This window comes from Gopherus flavomarginatus, chromosome 1 (genome assembly GCF_025201925.1).
Source record: "Gopherus flavomarginatus isolate rGopFla2 chromosome 1, rGopFla2.mat.asm, whole genome shotgun sequence".
Classification (NCBI taxonomy): Eukaryota; Metazoa; Chordata; order Testudines; family Testudinidae; genus Gopherus; species Gopherus flavomarginatus.
In genome coordinates, this window is record NC_066617.1 from 8,690,008 (window position 1) to 8,710,932 (window position 20,925).

General features: G+C 45.2%; 1 protein-coding gene across 2 annotated transcripts in view; it reads right to left on the reverse strand.

Moving 5' to 3' along the window:
* The window catches only part of EXOC4 (exocyst complex component 4), a 619,611-nt gene that overhangs the window by 49,347 nt on the left and 549,339 nt on the right, over window positions 1-20,925 (reverse strand). The window contains exon 15 of one of the 2 annotated variants that reach the window (XM_050936810.1): window positions 19,291-19,385. The exons of the other annotated variant lie outside the window; for it this stretch is intronic. Within the exon in view, the coding sequence (XP_050792767.1) occupies window positions 19,306-19,385 (80 nt within the window). The 3' untranslated portion in view covers window positions 19,291-19,305. Of the gene's footprint in view, window positions 1-19,290; window positions 19,386-20,925 lie in introns of those variants that run through there. 2 annotated transcript variants of the gene reach the window in all.

Genomic DNA, 20,925 nt, shown 5'->3' on the forward strand with positions numbered 1-20,925 from the left:
TGCTCAGGGTGATTGCAAACAAGGTTGGGAAGTGTGTGCATAACACACCCACCAATCTTTACAAGCAATATACAGCGTATTTATATATGCAGCTTAATATTCTCTTGGAGGTTTTCCATACAAGGAAAACGGTAATCAGCTGGGCTGCTAAGTCCCTATCTCAGTGTAAGCATGTTAATAGGTGATTCCAGGAAGGCATTTGGAAAGACAAGTTAATGCTTTTCCATTTAGGCCCCGACCCCGTAACCTGCTGCGTACTCTCAACTGTCATTCATTTCAATGGGGGAGGGGCGCTTCCTGGATCTTGCAGGATCAGGTCTGAGGTTATTTATTTTGTCACAGTTTTAGTCAGAAAGTCTCTCTCCCTCCCTCCCATCACCATACACAACTCTCTTCAAAGGGGCTAAAAAAAAAAACAATCTTTCATTCAATTTATATTAAAATATTCCTTAAATCCATGGAAAAGGCTCTTGGATTCAGCTGCTCCCTGAGTCGGGGAGCTGAGCTTTGGGTATTTTAAATGCAAGAATCATTTTCCTTTAATTAGCTGAAGGTGATGATAGGGCAGCAAGCTACCTAAGAAACCAGAATGGCCTGTTGCCGCTCGCTCCGCTAGTGTCTCCTTAGAGGGCAGGGAGATGGATGGCTGTGTCATTTGAAATACAAGACTCAGCTAATTTCCCTTGCTGTGTGTGTGTGTGTGTGTGTGTGTGTGTGTGTGTGTGTGTGTGTGTGCGCGCGCGCGCAACTCTTCAATTCATTTGCAGTGATTTAAGTAAAGATAGAAATACATTTGGTGGTGGTGGTGAGATGGAAATGGGACAATCTGCTCTTTATTTAAATCAAATGTGGAAAAGTCAATTTGGGCGGCTCATTACACCACACCGGCGGGTGGAGGGGTGGGGAGAAGGACCCAAGATGGTAGTTGCTGCTTTCAGAGGCTGTACATCAATTCCTCCCAGTTAAGTTGAGTACTGCACTGCAGTGAGAGGTGGGTTTGGATTTCTACAGCTGGATGGTCCTTCCTGAAGATGTCTCTTTTTTCCTTTCCAAAAGTGGAGGAAGACATTAATGCAAGACGAACAATCACATTAAATTAAATCTTCAAAAAAACTATATAAAATTATGAGATTTTAATGACAAAAATATCTGGACTCTGGATCACAGAGAGATTAAGTGACATGTCCAAGGTCGCACAACAAACTTACGATAGAGCAAGACACTGAGTGAAGATTTCCTAAGCCCCAGCCTAGTGTCTTAAACACAAGAACACATCCCCTTCCTTCCAGAATCAAGGTCTCCATAGCAGGATCTATTCCAGCTTGGCCTCCTTCCATTACAACAGGGTCTTAAGATACACTGTTTTGCATTTTCTCCAGCATGGTGTGTAACCAGCTTGTCAACACAGGTACCTTCCTTCCTCTTCCTCGTCTTGTGTCTGGTGGAATAGTTAGTTCAGCAGTGGAGAGACAGCCACTGAGCAGATCCTCTGTTCCTCCAGGTCTTGCTCTAGGCACCAGTAATTCCATTATCCCATATGTTCTCAGCCAATGTGGTCACAGAGAGTGGGTGGGGTAAGAGATACCCACGCCACTGAGGGCCTTAAAGGTCCTGATCAGAGTCTTTAAACAGGATCTGGTATAGAAGAAGGAGCCAGTGCAGCTTACAGAGCGCAGGCTGACGAGCTTGGAGGCCTGTGGTAAATGTCACCCAATGGCAGGTGAACCCCATGCTACCTTTCAGCGTAGGGTGACCAGACATCCCGATAAAATCGGGACTGTCCCAATTTTTAGGCATTTGTCCCACGTCCCGATCGATGTTTGGTTGGAATGCAATTTGTCTCGATATTTTGCACTCTTGTTTTTTTTTGTTTTGTTTTGTTTTTGTTTTGTTCTGCCGGCGGGACTCCGCTCCCCCCCTCTCCCACGGCGGGACTCCAGGACTCCATTTTTTTAATTTCCTCTCTCTGCTGGTGGGACCCCAGGACTCTGAGCTTTTTTTTTTTTTCCTGTGCCGGTGGGACTCCCTCCCCCCCCCATTGTGTCCCGATTATTTTCTTCATTCTATCTGGTCACTCTATTTCGGGGACAGTGCATAGGACTGTTCTTCCTGAAATGCTAACAGGAGTTGCATTAGCAATGGGAGATGAATAGTAATTCGGCAAAGTAGCAGGCGGGGCAGGCACCCACATCTGCTGCTGCTTGGTGGCACGTGCAAGGAATCTTGGCCAGATGGTCAGTTTTCTCTTTCAGCCAAAAGTCAGACCTGCTGGTCAACTAAATCACCCAGGATTTTAAAATATTGTCCAGCAACATGACTGCTAAGCAGTAAGTAACTGAATTTCCTTTGTCTGAACTGGGTTGGGTTGTCCTGCTGGACAATAGGATTTTCCCTAGCCTGCTTCGGGTGCTGCCAAAACAGAGAGAAAAACAAAGAGAAGAAATGTTTCATTCCACCAAACTTCAGAAAAATAAATCCAGTATGCTGGTTGTCACCAATGATTTCAATCATTTTGTAATTCAAAGTGATGCTGGTGCTTCTTGAAACACTGTGCCTTGTAAATCAATGGATGTAAATTACAAGACCTCGGGAATATTAAACAAAACCTGCAGTGTTCCACATATGCAAACCTATGTAACCAAGCAACACCTACATTGTAAGCGCTCTGCCCACTTCCTGCTTGATTAGAATGACTACTAGCAGATTTGAACGATTTAATAGCATTGGGGAGCAAATCAGTTTGGGATTACAGGCTCTGATTTAGCTATGGCACAATCTAAACCCGTGAAGTAAACCTGGCGTGTGCATGCATGCATGTTTTCATATATTAGATAAAATGTATTTAAAAAAATAAATGGTTTCTGTTTGCATTTCAGAAAAGAACATCACAATACAATTTTATAACTCTGCTAAAAGAAAGCTAGTGTTTGGACACATTCAGACACATGTCCATGATGTGGACTATAAGGTGGATAGAAAGCTGGCTAGATTGTCGGGCTCAAAGGGTAGTGATCAACGGCTCCATATCTAGTTGGCAGCCGGTATCAAGCAGAGTGCCTCAAGGGTTGGTCCTGGGGCTGGTTTTGTTCAATATCTTCATTAATGATCTGGAGGATCGCGTGGATTGCACCCTCAACAAGTCTGCAGATGACACTAAATTGGGAGGAGTGGCAGATACACTGGAGGGTAGGGATAGGATACAGAAAGACCTAGACAAATTAGAGGATTAGGTCAAAAGAAATCTGATGAGGTTCAACAAGGACAAGTGCAGAGTCCTGCACTTAGGATGGGAGAATCCCATGCACTGCTAAAGACTAGGGACCAAATGGCTAGGAAGCAGTTCTGCAGAAAAGAACCCAGGGGTTACAGTGGATGAGAAACTGGATATGAGTCAACAGTGTGCTCTTATTGCCAAGAAGGCTAACTGCATTTTGGGTTGCATAAGAAAGAGCATTGCCTGCAGATCAAGGGATGTGATCATTCCCCTCTATTTGGCATTGGTGAGGCCTCATCTGGAGTACTGTGTCCAGTTTTGGGCCCCACACTACAAGAAGGACGTGGAAAAATTGGAAAGAGTCCAGCGGAGGGCAACAAAAATGATTAGGGGGCTGGAGCACATGACTTATGAGGAGAATCTGAGGGAACTGGGATTGTTTAGTCTGCAGAAGAGAAGAATGAGGGGGGATTTGATAGCTTTCAACTACCTGAAAGGGGGTTCCAAAGAGGATGGATCTAGACTTCTCAGTGGTAGCAGATGACAGAGCAAGGAGCAATGGTCTCAAGTTGCAGTGGGGGAGGTTTATGTTGGATATCAGGAAAAACTTTTTCACTAGGAAGGTGGAGAAGCACTGGAACGGATTACCTAGGGAGGTGGGGGAATCTCCTTCTTCACAGGTTTTTAAGGTCAGGCTTAATGAAGCCTTGGCTGGGATGATTTAGTTGAGGATTGGTCCTGCTTTGAGCAGGGGGTTGGGCTAGATACCTCCTGAGGTCCCTTCCAACCCTGATATTCTATGATTCTGCCAGGGACATTAGGAACAGCCGCTCACCTTTTACTTCTCACTCTGTTCTAGTCTATATAGATTTTTGTACCATGCACATAGCAGTAGTATCTGAGCGCTTTCTGGTAGCGCACTGAGCAACGTGACTAACGTCTGTCACATATTGTTCTTTTACTCTCTCCCTGGGGGTGAAACATATGTAGTGGAGTATTTTGTCTGGAGCTTTTTGTTATATGTTACAGTAGAGAAGGCAAGGACAAAAAGTGCACACAGAGTGGAAGGTGGTGCAGTGGATGATGGTCCTTAGCTGCTATGGGAGTTCACTCCACAGTCCTGGGGCCAGAAAGATTTACTAATTGTCAGATGAAAACAGCAAATCACTGCAAGTGCTAACTACAAATAAACACATGAGGAAGGATACTCTTATGGTTACTGCTTTGGACTAAACTTCTAGAGGCCTGGGTTCAGTTCGTGGCTCTGCAACAGACTTCCTATGTGACCTTGGGCAAGTCACTGAATCTCTTTGTGCTCTAAGTCACCATCATGCATCCGACAAAGTGGGCATTCACCCACAAAAGCTCATGCTCCAATACGTCTGTTAGTCTATAAGGTGCCACAGGGCGCTTTGCTGCTTTTACAGATCCAGACTAACACAGCTACCTCTCTGATACTTGACATCTGTAAAATGGTGCTAATATTTCCTTTGCATGCCACGGCTATTTAGAGTGTGAACTCTATGAGTCAAGGAATGTCTCTCATCGTGTTTATTTTCTAGCACAGTGGGGCAGGCGCTGATCTCACTTGGGGCCTCTGGGCACTCGTGTAATAAAAATAAATACAAATAAACGGTATTTGACAGAAAAGGCCTGGTAAGGAGTGGGAAGAAATCAGACAGACTAGCAAATGTTTGTTTTCTAAAGAAGCAAACAGGAGGAGAACACACAAGTATGTACAATGGGCATGTGTCAGATCCGACATCAAGGATTTTTTTCAAGTAGATTTCTTAGGGGGAGGCAAACATCGGGAGAACTCTACGTTTTGAAGCCAGCGACAGGATGGTCATGAGATGTCTTTTTAGAATATCACAATTAGCAATGCCATCCTTCTTTCAATTAAGCCTCAGATCTTCACGCCCTTTGTCAGTCTGGGTACAGGAAAGAAACAGCCCTGGGTGATGTTGGTACATAATTGCTTCCTGGGGATGGATGAAGAACAGACCTCCCTGCTGATGCTGTTAGATCAGAGGTGGGCAAACTTTTTGGCCTGAGGGCCACACTGGAGTCCCAAAACTGTATGGAGGGCCAGGTGCAGTGTATTAAATTGCTCCCCGTAGGAATCTGCTACTTACGGTGTACTACTTATGACTTCTAGTCCTGGTGCTCTGAACAGCATGGTCAGAGGATAGGGAGTGAGGGGGTTAGATAAGGGGCAGGGGTTCTAGGGGGGGCAGTCAGGGGACAGGGAGTGGTTGGATAGGCGTGGGAGTCCCAGGGTGTGTGAATAGGTGTTGGGGCATTCAGGGGACAGGGAGCGCGGGGAGGGGGGCTGGATAGGGTGTGGAGTGTTCCAGGGGGGCAGTTAGGGGTCGGAGTTCCTGGGAGAGGGCAGTCAGGGGACAAGGAGCAGTGGAGGTTGGATGGGTCAGGGTTCTGAGGGGGGCAGGCAGGGGGCGGGAAGTAGGAGGGGGCAGATGGGGGCAGGGTGTCAGAGCTTTACCGCGTTGTATGTGAACCCATGTTACATCAGGTCATGTTACATCGGGGTAGAGGTGTAGTTAGGGGTGCTTAGACTGAGGGTTTGAGCCTACTTTACACAGGCAGAACTGCACTACAACTACTTGTCTAAAAAAACTTGTCTTCCTACCTACCACGGTTTCCCTTTTGTCCTGAAAAAGCAATAAAAAAAGCCCCAATTGGCAAAAATTAAGCACTGCAGATCAGTACTCTGGCTTTCACTTCTGGAAACCTGGGTGACGATAGCTGTAGAAAGATTATTTAGTTAATCTTTTTAGTCCCTGACCCTGAAAACACTCATACATGTATGCTGCTTTACTCAGTTGAGTTGCCCCATTGACTTGAGATGACTCATGTAAGTAAAGCTCCAAAAGTGTACATTTGCCTGATCTTTAAAGGGCAGTTGCTCAAAGGAACAGGGGGAGGGGTGACACCACATACTTTTGAACATTTCAGCCACCATTCTGGCTGTGGGTCAGGCTTGAGTTTCACTAGCCGACGCAATTTGGGGCCCAGGTGTGGAATAGCAGGTGTGCTGCAGGTCAGGTCTTAGGTTCACTGGCACAGCGATGCTTGTAAGTATGGAGTCTTCACAGCACGTTGAGTACCTGGTTTATGCACCCTGCACAGTAGGCCAAGCCTGGTTTAAGTTGGCACAATGACTCTCTGTGCTATCGTGAGCATTAAATACAGACATAATCTCTGGACAAAGAGTCTGTGCAAGGTTCCAGGATTCCAGGAACATTTAACACACGCGTGCAAAAAGACCAAGGGACTGAAAATGACTAATCCACATTTATCAATAGAAATATGAAGGGAAGACCATGGAGTCCGGCAAAAATAAAAAGGCACTTCTTTCCTGCATGAGAGGAGGAATTTCAAGGGCCAGGCCTGGACCTTACAAATAAAAGATCAGTGTAGGATGGGATTTTCTAAGAGCTCTGCATTGGTCAAACTCAGCTCTTATTGAAATCAATGGCAAAACTCCCCCGGATTTCAATGGGAGCAAAGTTAGCCGAACTCTGAGTGCCTTGAAAATCTCATAATTTGTGAGTGAATTAAATACTCAGACAAAGTCCATACAGGGCAAAGGAAGCAGCATGTTCAGCCTTTGAATGCGGAACATGTAATCTGCATTAACAACAGCATCCATCTAGCTAATTAAGGAACAGAATCTAGTCCTCAGCTGGAGGGGACCATGACCATAATAAAAGATCTTCCAGATAACAAGGGAACTCCGGGGTAAAGATCCTTCGAGCCCCCTACTGGCGTGTGCAGGGAAAGAGAAGTGAAGTAGAGAACGTACTAAGAGCAATGGAAGCTATGAGCTTCCTCCCATAAATCTGTGTTTCCAACTACAAGTTAAAACTAAAGCAAGGAAAGAGAGAGGCAGGCCAGCCAAGCTGAAAAAGCATTGCAAACTCATTTGAGATGAGTAGTGACAAGCTGCCCAGGCTGCAGCCCCCATCAGTTCAGCAAACACTAATGATGAGATGAGTGCAGACTGTCACTGGTGATAAAGAGCCAGCTAAACACTCTATTAGTTTTCCATTTTGCGAATTAATGTTCTTTATGGTGTGTGTACATTCGCCAGCTAATGAATTGTCTCGTTAGAACTGCCTGTGGTGCATCTCGGCTGCCTCTGCTGGCAGGCATAAATTTCACATGGAAATTAGCACTTTTAAAAAGGCAATAATTCCTTTAAAAGTGGTTTGTTTTCCATTCGTTTCTGCAAACACATTGCCTGGAGAAAGGGATTATCAGGGGAAAACACACCTCTGAGTTTGAAGGGAGGGAAAGAACAAGAGAGCAGCAGAACATTGTAGCTTCAGGGGAGTGCAAGCCATTGAAGGTGAAGATACCCTCAGACTCACTAGACATTTTTTGAATCCGAGCTCCTGGTAGAGGATGGAAAGAAACAAATTCCTATTCTAAACAGAAATGAACCTAATGACCTACAGAGTAGATTTTCTTCATTGGTAAAAGCCCTCATACCTTATCTGCTCTTGCAGTATATGGATTTTATAGTTCTAGGGTTTGGACATACGAGAATCCCATTGCGTATGTCCGTTTGCTCGTGTACTGCATCACTAGGCTAAGATGCACTTTGCATTCTAACTCCTCTGTTTTCTGTCACTTATACCATCATTTCCTGTCACTCCCCCCCAAAAGTTTTCTCTTGGGTTGAATTCTCTCATGTTTGGCTCAGGCCTGGTCTACACTGGGGGAGGGGTGTAAGATACGCAACTTCAGCTATGGGAATACTGTAGCTGAAGTCGAAGTATCTTATTCCAACTTACCTCCCGTCCTCACTGCGTGGGATCGTCGTCCACGGCTCCCCCAGTCGACTCTGCTACCGCCGTTTGCTCCAGTGGAGTTCCGGAGTTGACGGAGAGCGTTTGGGGATTGATATATAGTGTCTAGATGAGATGCGATATATCGATCCCCAAAAAATTGATTGCTACCCGCTGATACGGCGGGTAGTCTGGACGTACCCTCTGAAATGAATTGGTTTGGAACGCTTAACAAAAAATCCCTTCAGCTGCTACTGAGTTAGCAGAGGCATTTTTCACCTGTTAAATGTTCAACACCCTCCTTCGCATACGCTTGGCTAGCTCAAAAACAGCTGCAGGCTTCACCTGGCTAATTCACACTAAAGACTGGGGGTGAAATCCTGGCTCCATTTAAATCAATGGCAAAACTCCCACTGACTTTCCTAGAGCCAGGATTTCCCGGAAGAGTTCATTCCTTCCCTCACTGAACTCAATCGGAGTTTTGTCACTGATTTCAATGGGAAGCAGAGATGAGGACCCACTGAGGGTTGTCAAAATTTGTGAACAAATGCACAAAAGTGATTTAGAAAAACAAAGCCCAAGGCTGCTGTTTTACAAAATGTACCTTGCTCATTTAGTTTATGAAGAGTACTTGAGTTTTAGTTGTTTATCGCAGTACTTCATAGTATTCAGAATAAAAGTACGACGTGTTCCACAAAATTAATGAAATGTTAGTAGTTACTGACCAACTAACAGCACTGTCATCTCTGCTATGAAATCTTTGTGAAGAAGTGAAGTAAGAATATTGGGTATTTTGAGAGAGTTAAAGGATTTGTGAACATGTGAATTTTAGCAAGATTCAGCTGTATGCTGTCTTGGTGAATTACACTAGATACATATAGAGCCAGGTACCGGCCCTGCATGCCACTTTGATTCCAGTCCTGATCTTCTAAATGCTTATGACAGAGCATAGCACTCACCGGGAGCAGTCTCCACTGCCATCAGTGGGACCACACTTTGTAGTGACCACTGTCTGCAAGATCTGGCTCCAAGCAGGACACAAGACAGAAACAGATGACAAACAAGGGGGTTGGGACCAGAAGCATGAGGGCTACAACAGCAAGAGATAATGAAGATAAAAAGAGATGCTTTAGTTACACACACATCTTATTGATTTATAGATTCCTCTTTAGAGTGTGTGAGATTTTGGACATACTCGTTTTTAAAATTTATTTATTTAAAAGTTACTAAATTAGTTTGAGGGAGCTAAGTGCACGAAGGTGGTAGGAATGGAGATCAGTGTTGGAAGACAAACTGAAAGTAGTGAGTCTTTCCAGGAATGATCTGGAGAAGGAGGGAGGAGGTTCAGGGGTATGTAGGGCTTCCGTTTTGGGGGGGTTATTAATTTTGGGGTTATTTTCAGCAATTTTTTAGTTTTATATAGATGTCTAAAAATCAGGGTGTTTTGGGGCTCTCTCTTTGTATATACTGTAATGAGCAATGCATATTACATTATATCATTATACATTATAGACATTACTCATTCCAGTAGGATATATTTTAATGCATAATCTTTTTGCAAAGTTTCGTAGTGAGCTTTAATGTAGCATTCTTTCAGACAGCATTGTGTTAAAACACACTAAGGAATCTTTAGTGCAGGGTCTACACCAGGGGTTCTCAAACTGGCGGTCAGGACCCCTCAGAGGGCTGCAATGTCATTACGGGGGGGTCACAAGCTGTCAACCTCCACCCCAAACCCCGCTTTGCCTCCAGCATTTATAATGGCGTTAAATATATTTAAAAGGGTGTTTACTGGGGGGAGTCGCACTCAGAGGCTTGCTAAGAAAAAAAAGTTTGAGACTCACTGGTCTATACAAATTAATGAGCAACATGTTAGTGTGCTTTAGAAATTACACTCCTGTACTCAGCATTACTGCACTGTGTAGACAAGCCCTTGGATACAAGTGACCATGTCTGGTGATGGTGGTGGTCTTTTTTTTTTTTAATTGTGGTGTTTCATCAGTTAAAATCCAAAACCTGAAGTCCTATATGGATGCTACAGAGGAGCAGGGAGGCCATTCCTGCTTTAGGCGGCAAAATGGGACGAGGCAAAGTAACACACGTAGGAGAGGAAACAAGGGGAGTAACAGGTTATCCCCCAGACTTATGAGGAGCAGTGCAGGCCCAAAGTCACAGGCTGACTTCTCTGCCACCAGCACTAACTGGAATTAAAGCAGAGTTTGCAGCTTTCGGTTTTCCCAATTCTCACAAATATAATGTGTGTGCAGCCAGTCTTACTGCATCAACACCGTGAAATGACCCTCTGCTGACAATGCTTGTTATAAATGGGTCCTCCTGGATCCCCTCAGCTGGGTTTGAAAACTGTTTTGACTCATCTACACCAGCAGTTAAATTGTTTCCAACACCAAATGAGGGAGGGTCAGGTGGACTGGCTGCTGCTGATCTTTGACACGAATGAGCCATTTTCCCATAACAGATGGACAGGTGAGCCTTATGCATGTACTGAACTGGATGTAGGGCATCAGTGGGGAAGAGGCTCCTGTATGCTGCAGTCCTTGAAGCTGGTGCCATGAAGACTGGCCTTGCATTCCTGGGGTCACAGATGAGGAATCTTTATTGGAAGACTGTTTGATTGCACTGCTAATTAGGTCACTTCTTTACATGACAATCCCCTGTGCTTCGGGCGGGGGAGGGGGCAGGAAAGACACTGGAACAAGAGCAATTAGTATCATCCTAACTTTCAGCTAAAGAGCTGACCCCCACGGTACCAGATCAATGCCCAGGACTGTGTGGCACAGCAGTATACATGTTGGCTAAGAAGAAAAGCCATGACCTCGGTGGATCCAGGTCAGACAAACAACTTTCTAATCCTCTCGCCATTAAATATTTGATGCAAATGGTCAAGGGGGTAAGGGCACTATCTCCTAATCTACAAGGGCAGTTTCTGCACAGACATATCAGGAAAGAGCGTTAGGGCACTGAATGAGGAGGGTAGATTGCTCTCAAAAAGGAATATCAAGACCTGGCTAACACAGCTGGCTGGAGATTTGGTGCCCAATTCCGAGTGGTCCAGAAAAGCAATGAGTCGCTTGGATCACAAATGCCATAGAAGGACATGTGCCATACATTTGCGCAATCAGATGCCAAAGGCCAAAAGTTCTTCCGCAAAGCACAGCCACAGCCAGAATAAGTGACTGTGTTAAAATGTCCCCTTCCCACTCGGTGTATCTGCTCCCTTCATGCATATCAAATATTGCCTGCTGACTTTACTGTCACAGACACGTTTTCACTGCTTTTAGTCCCACAGAGCTAACTCAGCTATGGGAGAACCAGCTGGATTCTAGCCCATCAACCAAATGGTCAGCTCAGATCTGCTGTTGGAGGCTCACATCCGTAGCTTGGTTTTCAGATCCCCAAGCAATTTTGTAGTGCTGGCAGTTAGATAAAAATCCCATTTTGAGCCTTTAAATCCCTCACTTTGGTCCAAAGCCCAGTGAAACAGAATGCACCCAGAGCCCTGCTCGGGGCTGTGTTACAGTTATGGTTCTGATACCACAGCACTTTGATGAAGCCTTTTGTGCTGTTTAATGTTATAGGCAACACTGTCTGTAACCAGTACCCAATATTTGAGCCCTCCTAGATGAGATATGGCCTGACAGGAGTCTGCACTCTGACACCATCCTCCTTTTAGGGCTTCTACCATTGACTGTGTGAGTGGCGAAAGGTAGCCATGTTGTGGCCATTGCACCTGAGCTCCTCTAATGCTCTGGGAGTCCAAATCCTGCCTGACAGCTTTCTGAGATGTCTGAATTCTGCAGGGGCAACTTCAGGAAATTTTGAGTTTTCAGCCTGGGTTATGCAGAAGGTCCGTCTAGATGATCATAATGGTCCCTTCTGGCCTTAAAATCTATGAATCCTTGTGTCTTAGGGCTGCTGGCAATCATGATTTTGCTTTGAGGGAACCTTACATGATAGAACACACTTCCCTCATGACACCTATATCACACACCGTTTAAAACAACTGACCTGCATGATAGGTGGAGCATAGTGGTATCAACAGTGATGGAGGGAAAAGGGCATGGAGAGGCTTTCATGATGAGTTTATCTTATTTGTGTAATAACCAAGAAGGGATGTCAGATCGACAGGATGAGATGTAGGATTGTCTGGAGGGAGACAAGTAGATTCCTGAGTTGTCAGTGCAGATAAGGTAGCTGAAAATCTGTGAGTGAACATGATCAATCAAAGAAAGACTGGCTCAGCAAGAAGGGAGCGAAAGTGAGGACACTGGGACCCCCCATGGGTAGGGCCCTATCAAATTCATGGTTCGTTTTGGTCAATTTCACCATCATGGGATTTAAAAAATCATAAATATCATGATTTCAGCTATTTAAATTTGAAATTTCAGTGTTGTAACTGTAGGGGTCTGACCCAAAAGAGAGGGCTGCGGGGGGGGGGGGGGAATTGCAAGGTTATGCTGTGGGGGTTGCAGTACTGCCATCCTTACTTTTGTGCTGCTGCTGGCGGCGCTGCCCTCGGAGCTGGGCAGCAGGAGAGAAGCGGCGGCTGGCTGGGAGCCCAGCTCCGAAGGCAGTGCGCCCCTGTCGGCCGCAGCACAGAAGTAAGGATGGCCTGATAAGGTATTACTACCCTTACTTCTGTGCTGCTGCCTTCAGAGCTGGGCCCTTTGCCAGCAGCTTCCACTCTCTGACCACCCAGCTTTGAAAGCATCGGCGGAGAAGTAAGGGTGGCATGGTATGGTATGGCCACCCTTACTTCTGAGCTGCTGCTGGAAGGGCGCTGCCTTCAGAGCAGGCGCCGCTCTCCAGTCACCCAGCTCTGAAGGCAGTGCAGAAATAAGGGTGGCAATAGCACAACTCCTCCTACAATAACCTTGTAATCCCCCCACAACCGCCTTTTGGGTCAGGACCCCCAGTTTGAGCAATGCTAGTCTCCCCCATGAAATCTGTATAGTATAGGCTAAAAGTAGAGACCAGATTTCACGGTCCGAGACATGTTTTTCACGGCCATGAATGTGGTAGGGCCCTACCTATGGGCAGTGGAAGAGGAGGAGTATGTGAGGCCATAAAAGATATGAAGAGAAGAAACAGAGGACAGCCTTGTGAAAACCCAGAATGGATACAAAGTTGAGAAGCAGGGGTTCTGACCCAGCTTTTAGTGTATATAGTAAATGTACCATTAACTTTTTAAGTATCCTGAGGATACTTGAGCTGAGGAGTAGCATGGATACTGGAAGACAATGAGACTGCTTGTGTTGCTAAAAAGAAAAACTCTCATTTAGTCTATGTTATGTCTAAGCAACAGGAATTCATCAGAGAATACAAGCACTCAAATTGTAGCACTTTAAGCTAATGGTAGATATTTCGCATTAAGAGGAGATTTACGGCATTTTCTGTTAAAAAAATCCACATTTATTGCACTAATGAAGCAGACACATTCGTTAAGTCCTCCTGTTGCTGCTGGAGGTCAGACAGACATTTTGTAGTCTTTAATTATTCTGGCTTTTAAATAAAGTTATCTATTAATAAAAGATCTCTAGTGAGAAAAAAAAAGTCTCAGTGAACAATCAATCCAGTGAGACGTGTTCCAAGTTCAGCAATGGACAAAATAAGCTCCAACTTGAGGGAAATATACCCACATTTAAGAGCTTAATTCAGTTAATTTGAAACGTTTGGGTTAAACATAAAGACCCGTGTCGCCGTAGCAGCACAGGCTGACGGTAAAGAGAAAGGCATCAATTCCAACACCGCCTCGGGTCTGATTTTCATTTATACTAAGGTTCCTTTACACCATTCTGCCAGCATCAAGGTGCGCTCAAGTGGGCGTAAATCGTGTGCCCATTCACACCAAAGAGCGGTATAAAGGAGCTTTAAAGTGTCATTTTTAAGGACATCCCTTTGTGAGTGATGAAGGCTGCTTTCCTTTAAACAGTCGAAGCTCTCTGCTTAGGCAATAGTAGGGAGACAGCGAATGGCAAAAAAGCGGCTAATACTCAGCGCTGTAAGTGGTCCAGCTTTGTCTAGACACTGTAGCAGCCTTACTCTGCAAGCTTTGCATAGTGCTTTGAGATCTACAGATGGAAACTGCTAAGTAGTATTAATACGACTGTGTCCCATTGACAGACCCCCTGCAATACCTAGGCACTGTAGCTGGGAAACCTCTGTTACATTACTATTTTATTTCTACTTTGGAGTAAATTTAGTGCTCATAAAAGATGCTAAATCTGAAGCCTGCACAGTGAGACAGAATCTTCCTCATACTGCTCCTACCAATATGCCTCCAGTTTTGGAGCGATTGCCTGTGGTAGGAGGAAGATCGCCTGATCTGCAGAGCCCTCACACAGGGGAAAGGGACAGGTCGATCTAAATGGCATAATCACTTCTGGGTTGCTCTGTAAAGATGCTGACACCCTAATCAGATGGTCACCTTTGTTATGTGGACTCCTGTTCGCTACAAACTGTCCTGGGAACCACCAACTCCTCACACAGAGATTTCCAAGGGATGTGCTGAGTGGCTGTTACATTTTCCTACGGGTCAAGTTCTTCCCTCATTCACATCCCAGTTGAAGTCTGACATAATTTGGACCTAAAAAAATAAATCGACTCCCTTCTTTAAATCACCAGAAAACAAACTCCAGAAACTTTGACTAAACAACTTGAAAGCAACTGATAAAAAGGGCAAAACACGACAGTGGTGAGTATTATAGTGCTATGAGAAAACCCGCTGGATTCACCACTAATCACAAAAACATTTCCAAACTCCCAGCTGCCAAAAGCAAAGTAAAATGGGTGAGAGGAATGAACTATGAGGCCGTGTAGACAGAAGCCAGGGTGGTGTGCTAGTTCCATGACATGAGGAATAACTCAGGCTGTCCAGATGGGTGAGACAGGAATCAGGAACAAAAAGGGAAATACTTTCCCAAGAGGATTAAGAGGCAGAAGAGGCTGTGCTCACCTGCAGGCAATTATCATAATCAAGCCCTAATTACATGTGCATTGGCAGAAAGACGGTCAGTGGAAGGATTCAGCATCTTTTGTTGGAGACGCTCCTCCACCTCCAGCTGATTAGAGCTAAGGAGGCTCCTCTTTTCCAAGAGTGGGACAAAGCTGCAAGGCGATACCCTTCTTGGAAAGAAGCTAATACTGCAGCAAATGCAAAGCTCCTTCTGTGCATAGGGTGGAGGGTGGCGGGGGTGGGGAGGGGATGTTTTCACAGTATGATGCTATACCTGCCATTAACATCTCTCATGTGGTTGGCTTGGCTCAACACAGTAATTAGCTGCACGTCTAATACAAAACACTGTACTGCAAGGTTCACTTATTCCAATAAGCAATTACAAGCCACATCTCTGAAATAGCAAGCATGCAGATGAGGGAGTGTGCTTTCTGAAATGGGTTTGCTGTTGGCAGCTGGGAGTTTGGAAATGTTTTTGTGATTAGTGGTGAAGCTAGCGCAGCCTCTGGGCAGGGAGAGGTGCAGCCTCCCGGTGGGGCAAAGCCTCCAGGCAGTGCAGCATGGCCTCAGCGGCAGTCTACAGTAATAGCAGGCTGCCCATGCAGCTAGGTAGGCCTGAGCTGGAAAGTTGGATTCCAGATTTGGCGTGTTCCACTCCAGACACTGGACCAACTGTGAAGCTAAATAAAACCAGGCTGTGGGGAAAACTTTAGGAATTTCCATTTGAAGGTCTGGCTCCATGGTTATCAAATCTCTCTCTTTGCCAGCCTCCCCTGCTCCTTCCCAACACCCGCCCGCTCCAGCTCCTGGGCTCTCCCAACTCCTTGGATTGGCCAGAACAAGAAAGGATCTCCGCTTCTGCACTCCTTAGCAGGTTTGCAGTTGGGGTAGACACCTGTCAAAGGAGCTTGGAGCACTGCTGGACAGTACCTGCCCCAACAAGTCCACTGCCCCATCCCTCCCAGCTCCTCTCCCCACAGCTCCCACTGATCAAACTACTGCCCTCTCTAAGGCTACATCTGCCCTCCAAGGTAGGGGGGTGATTCCCAGCTTGATCTGACATACTCATGCTAGCTCATCAAATCTGCCACTCACGACTGCCCATGCTACCACGGATATAGTACTATTTTTAGTGTGCTAGCTCAGATGAGAGCTAGCACCAGTATGTGCACATAAGCTGGGCATCACACCACTAGCTCCTAGTGTAGACATGGCCTAAATCTCCAATATAGCAGCAGGTGCTTCCCTTTTTCCCATGCAAAGGCAGCATGGTTAACCTCACCCACAAGGAAATGAGATCCCCGCCCCCTTCTCTATGTCTTCAGAGTCCCAACTCTGCAGGCTCCACCATGTGCACACAGCTGCTCCCTTCCTTATTACACATACAGAAAAGCCCAGCCTCCATCTTCAGAATCTCTCAGAGCTACACTAGCGCCTCACTTTGTCCAAGGAGCCGGTTCAGAATATACATCCTTGTTTTCAACACTCCATGGGCTTGCTCCAGGCTACCTTGACCGAGTCTCTTTCTTCTGTACTCTTCTCTAATACTAGCCTCCTCTTTGCCCCTCTCTGCGCTCTTGCTACTGTTGCTTTCCTCCATCTCTCCTCCTGACTGAATCTCCATCCTATTTCAAGCCTCCGTCGAAAGCCTCATCCAGTCTCTGGGCTCCCTTCTAGTGTCACTCTTTTTCTTATTATTTCCCTCTGCATTTGTGTTATTGAACTCCGTAAAGTATTTTCAAATGCATTTTTATGAGGTTTCTTGCCCTGTTTAACTGTAGTCACATTTCACTTTCTCTCTCGCATCTCAGCATTGTCAACCCCAAACGTTCAAAAAGAATGAGCTCTCACAAATGAGACTGGTTTCAGGATCAGGAGATTTAAAATAAAATGAACAACTGTGTGTATGTGTGTGTGGGGGGTTCATTTGTTTTCTGGTGTTTCAGACTTTAGGGCTCATGTTTTCAAGCTTTTCTCCAGACCTATCAGGACTAGACTGTTTCTAAAAACGAAAGCAAAGAGTCTCATGTCACCATGTGACTCCAAGAGCCAGGGCTTCAAGAAGAGCACCAAATATCGCAAAATGCACGATCAAATCATGAACACTGGCTACAATGGGATACTGTTAGACTGTTTTGCATTTCTGCTTTGTTTTCAATGTTTTTCCAAACTGTTACTTCCTCTCATCATACCTCTGACCCACATAACCTCTGCTTTGAAGGAACATGGGGGAACCTGGAATATTCATTTCAAAAGGGAATCTCCCTTACAGGGAGTTATTCAAGTACTGGATTCAAGTACTGGATGAACGTGTGTAGGATCCTGGGAGCTGTCACTGTTTCATCATTCCAGAGAGACATGCCCCAAGAAACAGCTATGAAGGGAGACTGTAAGGGGTTTCTTTAAAGTTCCTTCTGAAGATTTTCTTCTAAATGTTCTGCTGTTATCCCCTTCGGTACTCACTAGGAAGCAGAATGCAACAGTGACGGATGGAGAGCATCCCAATATATGAGCCAAATCTCAAAAAACCCATCCCTGGAGCATGCATATCCTATTTGTGGAAACATCATTCCCACTCCTGGTTCACTAGGTCAAAACTATTCCAAGTTAAACAAACAGCCATATTTTACGAATCTTCAATCTCTTCATCTGTACGATCTATGGATGGGGAAATGTGACTGAGATCTCAATGTGTGGCCCTTCCTGAGAATATCACTAGGATGCTGTTTTTCCAGCTGAGGACTAGTCAAGGTATTACTCTAATACAGCCTCAGAAATCTTCCTCTACAGAGGGAAGAAATAGAAACCACGCATGGAATGATAGATGATAATGGACCAAGTATATCCTTGGGTTTACACAGGATTATATACATCTTTACATACACACCGGTACATTGTACAAACGTACAAACTTAACCATACCTGAAGTAATCTCTCCAGGGAAGAAAGGCAATTCTGCCTTTATATTATCTCAGTCCCCAGAGTCTCTTTAAACTCAACATAAGTAACTGCTGACTGTAAGAGTCCAAAGTCACTATATGCAAAACAAGCAGTTGAATGTAAATTGGTGTCTCCAAGGTGTTAGGCTAATGTCATTATCTTCCATCTTCACACATGCACACAACCTGTCTTATAATGCATCTAGGTAAGACGACAACATCTTGTCTTGCAGCTTCATCGCCGTGCATTATAATTCATTTATGCATAATATTCAGAGGGCTTCCGAAGGATAGTGTTCTAAAGAGGGAATGGAGGATCGTATTTGTTATATCTACATACAATGAGATGGAGAAATAGAGGAGGGAAGAGAGGAAAGTCCCACTTCTATTTAATATATAATCTATTTAAAATTTGCTTGACTACCCAGGCTAATTCAGTCACTTCCAGCAACTTTAATCCTTAAATGGTTATTGTTAAAAAGAAGTTTGTATTCCCTTAAAAAACAAGAGAAAAAGAAAATGGGTTTGTCATATCTGACTGGTTTGAAAAATATAAAATCCAATTCTGAAGAAGTGCAGATAAGGGGAGAGCAATGGAAGTGCCATCAGCTTAGCAAACACTAAATAATGAACAATGCAGAGACTGCCCGGCATGATAAAACACTCTATTAGGAGGACTGTTTTTAAATGAGTGATAATTGTGGCACATTCTCAGGGAAAGGTTATTGAATTTTTATCTGTAGTAAGGGGCCTTTTGACAGTCCAACCAAAAAGTCACCTACATATGGTTCTTTCTTTAGTGGAACTCATAAAATACTTCCTTAACCTCCTCCACCCCCCAGTTCCCTACCACATTTTCTTACATTTACAGTTGGGTGAGCATGCCTGAAAATGTTACCCATTTTCTATATATTCGTATTCATGTAACATCTGCTATTTCATTACCCAAAAAAGCCATGGGCTATCTATAGGAGAAGGCACTCTAAGGAGGGACATGTGTGTTGGGGGGCAGTTGAGGGAGGGGGCTAAAAGACACAAGTTATGGAAACAGTCCAATAAATGTACTTCTGATAATACAACCAAAGTCCTACTGAATTCAGTGGGAGTTTTGCCATTGACTCAAATAGGTCCAAAACTTCACCCAAAAGCATCAGCACAGGTTAGGGCCTATGGAAACGAACAAAAAGCTGGGCTTCATTGTGCACACACACACACACAAATGACGATCCTTTCTTGTAAGAATGGGTGGACACTGAGTGTCGGGATGACATGCCCCAAGAAACAGCTATGAAGGGAGACACGGATAATAGTAGGTAAGAAAACAAGTCCCAAAATTAAACAGTGATACCATCAAGATTGAGAGTCTCATCTTATTATTGCGGCCCTTTGTCCTGTACTCTTCCCCCCTCCTTTGTTGTCTGTTGCTCTCAGGCGTTGAACCATGTCTGAAAGGAGATTGTATGTTTGTGGGAACAGGGTCTGGCTCTCATTTGTTCTGTAAAGCATGCCGCCCACACTTGGTGCTTTATAAATAATACCAGTCACTGAGTTTGATAGCTGAAGTTTCCAGACTCTCAGAAACCCACGTTCTCATTTCCGCCTCAAAAGGAGAACCTGGGAAAGTGCTTTTATTGATTTTCAGTGGTTTCTCTTTTCTTTTTCTTGAGTAACCAATCTGAATTTTAAATACAATGGGATTTGTGTGATTCAGGGGGATTAAAACTGTTGCCTGCAGAGAGTCCGAAAACTGAAGGCCCGAAGGGGCCACCAGATCACTAATCTGACCTCCTGTACATCAGAGGTTGCCACCACCACTCAGCACCCGCACACTAAACCCAACAACCAAAATTAGACCATAGTATTACAGCCCACAGGAGATTAGACTATTATGTGACACAGGCAGGAAATAGGAGGCACTGAGATGCACCAATGCCTGACACCCTGGCAATGGCAGGGAAATGTTTAAGTGAGATATACTTAGATAATCCTGGTAAGTGATCCACACCCACATTCTGGAAAGGAAGGTGAACCCACCCCCCCCACCCTCCCCCCGCAACTCACTGCTAATGTGATTTTGGGGAAAATTCCTTCCCAACCACACATATGGTTAGACCCTGAGTATGCGAGCAAGAGCCAGCCAGCCAAGCATCTGAGAGAGAGAATGCTCGCTGCCTCCTCCGAGCCCTGGTCCTCCCTGTGCAACATCCTGTGTCTAGCCATGACCATCTCTGATGCTTCAGATGAAGGAGATTAAAAAAACAAACCCCCAGAATACATGGGTGACGGCGGAGGGATCCCATCCTACTGCTGCAGGTGGCTGGCTGAAATCCTGCAGCTTTGAGGAACATGCGACATAAGCCAGAAATGAGCCCCAGGGCTGCTGAACCATGCTCCTGCACAAACCTGTGAATGGAGGATTTTCTGTCCTTAAGAGAGGAAGAAGAATGAGCTGGGACTGAACAGCCTATAGCCGCTGTGACAGACCCAGGCCAGTGTGGTACAGGAGTCTGGTAGAGGGAAAATATACTGGTCACTGGATGAGTAGTTTTCTGTTCCCTGAGTGACTAGAGCAGGGGCTGCACTGGAGTAATCAGGAACTTGCTAGAACCAATTAAGGCAGACAGGTTGATGAGATCACCTGCAGCCAATCACGGCAGGCTAATCAGGGCACCTGGGTTTAAAAAGGAGCTCTCTCCAGTCATTTGAGGGGGAGCCAGAGCAGAGGAAGTGTGGTGTGAGGAGCTGGGAGCAAGAGACACAAGGAGCTGAGAGTGAGAGGGTGTGCAGCTGGAGGACTATGGAGGACAAGCGTTATCAGACACCAAGAGGAAGGTCCTGTGGTGAGGATAAAGAAGGTTTTTGGAGGAGGCCATGGGGAAGTAGCCCAGGGGGGTGTAGCTGTCATGCAGCTGTTACAGGCAGCACTATAGACAGCTGCAATCCACAGGGCTCTGGGCTGGAACCCGGAGTAGAGGGCAGGCCCGG